Source organism: Mizuhopecten yessoensis, unplaced genomic scaffold, assembly GCF_002113885.1.
Source record: "Mizuhopecten yessoensis strain PY_sf001 unplaced genomic scaffold, ASM211388v2 scaffold716361, whole genome shotgun sequence".
Classification (NCBI taxonomy): Eukaryota; Metazoa; Mollusca; class Bivalvia; order Pectinida; family Pectinidae; genus Mizuhopecten; species Mizuhopecten yessoensis.
In genome coordinates this window covers 2,459,062-2,468,405 of record NW_018480078.1, presented here as the reverse complement: position 1 = coordinate 2,468,405, position 9,344 = coordinate 2,459,062, and the positions used below count along the sequence as shown (strand labels likewise).

Here is a 9,344-nt window from a genome sequence, read left to right as displayed (position 1 = left end):
CGCCCGCCCGCCCGCTCACGTGATAACATAATACGTCCCCGTCTTCGACGGGCGTATAAAAATGGGGACAAAGACTTACCTTATTGGTACATCCCATGGGGACAGACACTAACCTTATTGGTACATCACATGGGGACAGACACTAACCTTATTGGTACATCACATGGGGACAGACACTAACCTTATTGGTACATCACATGGGGACAGACACTAACCTTATTGGTACATCACATGGGGACATACACTTACCTTATTGGTACATCACATGGGGACAGACACTAACCTTATTGGTACATCACATGGGGACAGACACTAACCTTATTGGTACATCACATGGGGACAGACACTTACCTTATTGGGACATCACATGGGGACAGACACTTACCTTATTGGTACATCACATGGGGACAGACACTTATCTTATTAGTACATCCCATGGGGACAGACACTTACCCTATTTGTATCAAGAAGAGTACGTCCACTCCAGTGCTGTGCTGGTGTCAGTGCAAATGTTACATCTTCTTTTTGGTCATTACAATCTGGGTGTTCCTCCCACCACGACAGCTCCACAACATTTCCACATCCCATTGATTCCATCCAAGTCTTGATCCCCTTCGGAACATACCAAACTAATTTTTCTCCAAATTTCTCGTTGAGTTTTTGCACAGAGTGAACATCAAGATGGTCATAATGGTTATGACTAATAATCACAGCGTTGATGGGTGGCAGTTTATCGACTAAGCACGCTGGCCGACGGTAACGTCTGTATCCGATTAGTACAGGCCCTGTACAATCACTGAAGACTGGGTCGGTCAGTACAGTGATACCGTCTAGCTGGACTAACACAGTGGCATGACCAATCCACGTGGCCTGGACGCCAGAAGTAGGCGGATTCTTCAATTTGTCGAAATCTGGATCCTGCACTGGTAGTTTACAGTCCAGATCCTGAATTATATATATACAGTATACAAAACTTGTAGGAAATGGACACGTCTTGAGTTATAAATATACAGAACTATCAAGAAACTCTGACAAGTATGTTTACAAAAACATGCACCAAAAACATCAACACGAATCGTACATACCATTTTTCTTTGACACAGGCCTATGTTTACATTTTAATTATAATGTAAAGATACTTTCCTTCAGTTCGATTTATAAGTTGTAATTTTCAATGTTTTCAAAATGAAAGGACTGTGATTACATTTTGAAACAGCGAGAAATTTCACTCATAAAAGTTCCGTTAATAAAAAGAACGTTAGTAGTATTATTCCGTCTTGGTGTATTGCAGAGTTATCTTCTCTTGTGAGCAGGTATTAATGTTACGTCATTGGTTTGTGTGAGAAAATTAAGTCGTTTTCTCAAAAATTGATGACGTTACTCTCCCAAACCAATGACGTAACAATCAATACCTGCTCACAAGAGAAGATGACTCTGCAATACGCAAAGACGGAATATAATGAAAAAAGCCAGACTTTGCTATAACGTCGACACATCAAGTTTGAATCTAAATATGTGGACCAACCAAATCCTAAAATTCAAGCTGTACCAAATTTACCAAATGTACAAGAAAACTGAGTCAACAAAACCTTTTACTTTTGCCAAAATTTAATCCGACAATATCTGATTTATTTACCAATTTAATACATGCCTAATCAACTTTTTATTTCTTGTTGATGATGCTGGACGCCCAATTTCAAACTCCATCTGGCGCCTATAACATTTCTGTTGTGTACGCCTACCTTGCCGTGATTGCCAAATATATACATTTAATTTCTATTATTATTTCAATTCTAATTCTCAGTGCCAATTATATTCAGACTGTATATAATGAAGGTATTATTTTATGATTGAAAAATATAACTCAAAATGGCAGTGAAAAGGAATGGACATAACTAAACATTGCAAATGTGATTTTAACAAATGAACTTAATGTTTTGCTTAGAAAGTCACTGAAAACTCACCTCCGCACTTGGTATGTTACTTTTATCAGTCCATTTTTCATCAGGAATAAGACTTCGTAAGGCAAAGTTAACACCATTTGGGTATTCCCAATCTGTCCAAGGACATTTATATCTGCCACAGTATTTCACCTCCGGCTGTACCTCCTCACTCAGTGCAGTTGTTTCTGTCATGTCCTTAAATGTAATGAGGTTTCTTAAGAAAGTGTATTGGAAAGGTTACACCTATCTGGTATATAGATTCCTATTACACTGGTTGTATACAGGTATTATCTAAAGGACGTGTCTCAGAAAGGTTACACTTATATAGATTCCTGTTACACTGGTTGTATACAGGGATTATCTAAAGGACATGTCTCAGAAAGGTTACACCTATATAGATTCCTGTTACACTGGTTGTATACAGGGATTATCTAAAGGACATGTCTCAGAAAGGTTACACCTATATAGATTCCTATTACACTGGTTGTATACAGGTATTATCTAAAGGACGTGTCTCAGAAAGGTTACACTTATATAGATTCCTGTTACACTGGTTGTATACAGGGATTATCTAAAGGACATGTCTCAGAAAGGTTACACCTATATAGATTCCTGTTGCACAGGTTGTATACAGGGATGATGTAAAAGACGTGTCTCAGAAAGGTTACACCTATATAGATTCCTGTTGCACGGGTTGTATACAGGGATGATGTAAAAGACGTGTCTCAGAAAGGTTACACCTATATAGATTCCTGTACCCTGGTTGTATACAGGGATTATCTAAAGGATGTGTCTTAGAAAGGTTACACCTATATAGATTCCTGTTGCACGGGTTGTATACAGCGATGATGTAAAAGATGTGTCTCAGAAAGGTTATATAGATTCCTGTTGCACGGGTTGTATACAGGGATTATCTAAAGGATGTGTCTTAGAAAGGTTACACCTATATAGATTCCTGTTGCACAGGTTGTATACAGGGATTATCTAAAGGATGTTTCTCAGAAAGGTTACACCTATATAGATTCCTGTTGCACGGGTTGTATACAGCGAGGATGTAAAAGATTTGTCTCAGAAATGTTACACCTTTCTTGATTCCTATTTCTTTGGTAATCTAAAGGACGTGTCTCAGATAGGTTACACCTATATAGATTCCTGTTACACTGGTTGGATACAGGGATTATCTAAAGGATGTGTCTCAGAAAGGTTACACCTAAATAGATTGCTATTACACTGGTTGTATACAGGGATTAGCTAAAGGACGTGTCTCAGAAAGGTTACACTTATATAGATTCCTGTTACACTTCTTGTGGGATGATGTAAAAGATGTGTCTCAGAAAGGTTACACTTATATAGATTCCTGTTACACTTGTTGTGGGATGATGTAAAAGATGTGTCTCAGAAAGGTTACCCCTATATAGATTCCTGTTGCACGGGTTGTATACAGCGATGATGTAAAAGATGTGTCTCAGAAAGGTTACCCCTATATAGATTCCTGTTGCACGGGTTGTATACAGGGATTATCTAAAGGATGTTTCTCAGAAAGGTTACACCTATATAGATTCCTGATGCACGGGTTGTATACAGGGATTATCTAAAGGATGTTTCTCAGAAAGGTTACACCTATATAGATTCCTGATGCACGGGTTGTATACAGGGATTATCTAAAGGATGTGTCTTAGAAAGGTTACACCTATATAGATTCCTGTTGCACAGGTTGTATACAGGGATTATCTAAAGGATGTGTCTTAGAAAGGTTACACCTATATAGATTCCTGTTGCACGGGTTGTATACAGCGATGATGTAAAAGATGTGTCTCAGAAAGGTTACACTTATATAGATTCCTGTTACACTTGTTGTACACAGGGATTATCTAAAGGATGTGTCTCAGAAAGGTTACCCCTATATAGATTCCTGTTGCACGGGTTGTATACAGCGAGGATGTAAAAGATTTGTCTCAGAAATGTTACACCTTTCTTGATTCCTATTTCTTTGGTAATCTAAAGGACGTGTCTCAGAAAAGTTACACCTATATAGATTCCTATTACACTGGTTGTATACAGGAATTATCTAAAGGATGTGTCTCAGAAAGGTTACCCCTATATAGATTCCTGTTGCACGGGTTGTATACAGCGATGATGTAAAAGATGTGTCTCAGAAAGGTTATATAGATTCCTGTTGCACGGGTTGTATACAGGGATGATGTAAAAGACATGTCTCAGAAAGGTTACACCTATATAGATTCCTGTTGCACAGGTTGTATACAGGGATTATCTAAAGGATGTGTCTTAGAAAGGTTACACCTATATAGATTCCTGTTGCACAGGTTGTATACAGGGATGATGTAAAAGATGTGTCTCAGAAAGGTTACACTTATATAGATTCCTGTTACACTTCTTGTGGGATGATGTAAAAGATGTGTCTCAGAAAGGTTATATAGATTCCTGTTGCACGGGTTGTATACAGGGATGATGTAAAAGATGTGTCTCAGAAGGGTTACACCTATATAGATTCCTGTTACACTGGTCGTATACAGGGATTATCTAAAGGATGTGTCTTAGAAAGGTTACACCTATATAGATTCCTGTTGCACGGGTTGTATACAGCGATGATGTAAAAGATGTGTCTCAGAAAGGTTACACTTATATAGATTCCTGTTACACTTGTTGTGGGATGATGTAAAAGATGTGTCTCAGAAAGGTTACACTTATATAGATTCCTGTTACACTTGTTGTACACAGGGATTATCTAAAGGATGTGTCTCAGAAAGTTTACACCTATATAGATTCCTATTACACTGGTTGTATACAGGAATTATCTAAAGGATGTGTCTCAGAAAGGTTACACCTAAATAGATTGCTATTACACTGGTTGTATACAGGGATTAGCTAAAGGACGTGTCTCAGAAAGGTTACACTTATATAGATTCCTGTTACACTTGTTGTACACAGGGATTATCTAAAGGATGTGTCTCAGAAAGGTTACACCTAAATAGATTGCTATTACACTGGTTGGATACAGGGATTAGCTAAAGGACGTGTCTCAGAAAGGGGGCACCTATATAGATTCCTGTTACACTGGTTGGATACAGGGATTATCTAAAGGATGTGTCTCAGAAAGGTTACACCTAAATAGATTGCTATTACACTGGTTGTATACAGGGATTAGCTAAAGGACGTGTCTCAGAAAGGTTACACCTATATAGATTCCTGTTACACTGGTTGTATACAGGGATTATCTAAAGGATGTGTCTCAGAAAGGTTACACCTAAATAGATTGCTATTACACTGGTTGTATACAGGGATTAGCTAAGGGACGTGTCTCAGAAAGGTTACACCTATATAGATTCCTATTACACTGGTTGTATACAGGGATGATGTAAAAGATGTGTCTCAGAAAGGTTACACATATATAGATTCCTGTTGCACGGGTTGTATACAGCGATGATGTAAAAGATGTGTCTCAGAAAGGTTACACTTATATAGATTCCTGTTACACTTGTTGTACACAGGGATTATCTAAAGGATGTGTCTCAGAAAGGTTACACCTATATCGATTCCTATAACACTGGTTTTATACAGGGATTATCTAAAGGACGTGTCTCAGAAATGTTACACCTTTCTTGATTCCTATTTCTTTGGTGATCTAAAGGACGTGTCTCAGAAAAGATACACCTATATAGCTTCCTATTACACTGGTTGTATACAAGGATTATCTAAAGGACGTGTCTCAGAAATGTTACACCCTTCTTGATTCCTATTTCTTTGGTGATCTAAAGGACGTGTCTCAGAAATGTTACACCCTTCTTGATTCCTATTTCTTTGGCAATCTAAAGGACGTGTCTCAGAAAAGATACACCTATATAGCTTCCTATAACACTGGTTGTATACAGGGATTAGCTAAAGGACATGTCTCAGAAAGGTTACACCTAAATAGATTGCTATTACACTGGTTGTATACAAGGATTATCTAAAGGACGTGTCTCAGAAATGTTACACCCTTCTTGATTCCTATTTCTTTGGCAATCTAAAGGACGTGTCTCAGAAATGTTACACCTTGCTTGATTCCTATTTCTTTGGTGATCTAAAGGACGTGTCTCAGAAATGTTACACCTTGCTTGATTCCTATTTCTTTGGTGATCTAAAGGACGTGTCTCAGAAATGTTACACCTTTCTTGATTCCTATTTCTTGGGTAATCTAAAGGACGTGTCTCAGAAATGTTACACCTTGCTTGATTTCTATTTCTTTGGTAATCTAAAGGACGCGTCTCAGAAAGGTTACACCTAAATAGATTGCTATTACACTGGTTGTATACAAGGATTATCTAAAGGACGTGTCTCAGAAATGTTACACCTTTCTTGATTCCTATTTCTTGGGTAATCTAAAGGACGTGTCTCAGAAATGTTACACCTTTCTTGATTCCTATTTCTTTGGTGATCTAAAGGACGTGTCTCAGAAATGTTACACCCTTCTTGATTCCTATTTCTTTGGCAATCTAAAGGACGTGTCTCAGAAATGTTACACCTTGCTTGATTCCTATTTCTTTGGTGATCTAAAGGACGTGTCTCAGAAATGTTACACCTTTCTTGATTCCTATTTCTTTGGCAATCTAAAGGACGTGTCTCAGAAGGGTTACACCTATATAGATTCCTATTTCACTGGCTGTATACAGGGATTATCTAAAGGACATGTCTCAGAAAGGTTACACTTATATAGATTCCTGTTGCACTGGTTGTATACAGTGATTATCTAAAGGATGTGTCTCAGAAAGGTTACACCTATATAGATTCCTATAACACTGGTTGTATACAGGGATTATCGGGATGATGTAAAAGATGTGTCTCAGAAATGTTACACCTTTCTTGATTCCTATTTCTTTGGTAATCTAAAGGACGTGCCTCAGAAAGGTTACCCCTATATAGATTCCTGTTACACTGGTTGTATACAGGGATTATCTAACGGACGTGTCTCAGAAAGGTCACACTTATATAGATTCCTGTTGCACTGGTTGTATACAGGGATTATCTAAAGGACGTGTCTCAGAAAGGTTACACTTATATAGATTCCTGTTGCACTGGTTGTACACAGGGATTATCTAAAGGACGTGTCTCAGAAAGGTTACACTTATATAGATTCCTGTTGCACTGGTTGTATACAGTGATTATCTAAAGGATGTGTCTCAGAAAGGTTACACCTATATGGATTCCTGTTGCACGGGTTGTATACAGGGATGATGTAAAAGATGTGTCTCAGAAATGTTACACCTTTTTTTATTCCTATTTCTTTGGTAATCTAAAGGATGTTTCTCAGAAATGTTTTTGAACCCAGGACCCTGGGAATTAAGGTGGGCGCTCTACCAACTGAGCTACCTGGTTGCTGTCGATTAACCCAATCCAGTTCTGCTACATATCTCTATTATTGGTCAAAATTTATATAGTTCAAGCAATTTGAAACAAAATCTATCTTCAGATCTCTTGCGTGCTAATATATTGAGTTGAAAAATTTTAAAAACTGAAATGAGAAAATGTCTGGGGAAACTGTATGGTAAGACAACATCAATAATATCCTAGCTATCACATTTCTAGACACAGGAAAATATAAGTTCATGAATAAAGGACTAATATTCATCGGAACGTGCCAGTTATTTTTTCTTGAACTGATTTATATATTAACAACTGGGGGGGGGGGGGGGGGGGGGGGGAGAGTGGATACCTTAATGGTATTCAACAGTGCTCATCAGGGAAAGCATAGCATGTAGAATGTAAATCAAACATTACATTTTGTACCGGATTCAGTGGTGTTGTAAATTGCTCATCGTTTCTATTTTCATTTGGTTTATATAATGATCAAGGTGTTCCATCTGGGATACCCGCCAAGCTAAAATTTCCAAGTATAAACCTGACTCAACTATATCAACTCTAAATAGAAACACACATTGATAACACCGTGAAATATGTAAAATGAAAGCTATAAAGTTGTGCAATTATTTCATCATAGTTAAAAAAAATGTATTCCTGATAATAGATAGAAAAGATTAATATTTGTTCCATTTTGGGTTATACCCCTGAATTCTAGATTTTCCTGACATCCTTTTTTTCAAATCCATATACATCAGTGATCACTTACAACTTGTTATACATGTACATATGGAGGTCGATTCGCTGTCAACCATTCTACAATAACAATTAATACAGGGGTTCGTTACAAAAGTCTGAAATACACATATGATATACAAATATGGGTCACAGCACACATGAGCTCACATAAACTTGTATGTTTATGTGTTCTGTGACCCATATCAGTATAGCATATGTGTATTTCAGACATTTGTAACGAACCCCTATGATCCACATTCATCACACACTTACAATTTTTAGGTAGGTTCTCTGTCAAACTTTCCACAATCCACACACGTCTGTGATAATTGAAATAAACTCAGTGATAGTACAGGACTCGTGAAATCATGTCACATGACGTATGAGTCAAACGGTAGTTACATCTTCTGTCACTCTGTGCTGTGCTGGTACAAAACGAAAACGAAACCGGAAGCATGAATTGAGGTTTTCCAGCTTCCCATAATGCTCCGCGTCGAAGTAAAGTGCGCCATGCATGAAAATAACCGGCCGTTATGATAATGTTAACCTAATTCTAGCCTCATACCTAACTAGATACATATACTTACTTAAGTAATTACATTTTTTTATTTTATGCACATATCTATACTATTTAATAACGTAAGCATTTATACTGGTTTATTTAGTTTAAGCGACTTCAATTAATATGGCATCAAAGTTGCTGAGGCAGGGAACTTTGAATGCTTCTTTTTCTATCCTAAAATGATGTCCAATGCTGTACAGACGAAGATTTCAGACAATGTTATGCATACATAGGTTACCCCATGTGTTGTTATTGTTTTCACTCGTGCAATCTAATCAGAAATTGACAAACTAGGTATATTTAAGTGTCCTTAAATTTATTTCCTAAAATCAATATTAAAAGTATCAAAAAGTTAAGAAAATACACAAAAAGATTATTGCATAGGCCTGTCTTATATAGCTCCAACCACAGCTGAAACCTTGGTACGAGGGCTGGTTCATTGGTTCATTGCAGTTGACACCGTTGTAATCGTCTGGTCGCTTCTTAATATGCTTCTTAATACAGTCCACTCCATGTCCACTCCAAATTTATGTACATGTGCAATGGGTGGTAAACAAGTTGTCTCCTATTTAAATTTTGGTAATTTTACTGAATTAACAAAATACAAGCTAGGCAGTCTAACCACGGACTTCATTCTAATTCAGCTTAGCGTAATTTAAACAAAACAAAACAAATTTTGGTTGATATCAATTTACTTGCAAAATGTACGGCCAGCCACCAGGAGGTTCCAAATTTCTAGGGGGGGG

General features: G+C 37.5%; 1 protein-coding gene across 1 annotated transcript in view; it reads right to left on the bottom strand.

Annotated features, from left to right (window-relative positions):
- LOC110443829 (N-acyl-phosphatidylethanolamine-hydrolyzing phospholipase D-like) overlaps positions 1 to 8,477 on the bottom strand; it is a 14,161-nt gene extending 5,684 nt beyond the window's left edge. Inside the window, exons 1-3 of the mRNA XM_021488251.1 lie at positions 8,310 to 8,477; positions 1,965 to 2,138; positions 454 to 945 (exon numbers count right to left, since the gene is read on the bottom strand). Coding sequence (XP_021343926.1) covers positions 454 to 945; positions 1,965 to 2,135 — 663 coding nt within the window. The 5' untranslated portion in view covers positions 2,136 to 2,138; positions 8,310 to 8,477. The remainder of the gene's footprint in view (positions 1 to 453; positions 946 to 1,964; positions 2,139 to 8,309) is intronic.
- Positions 8,478 to 9,344: the final 867 nt, after the last annotated feature.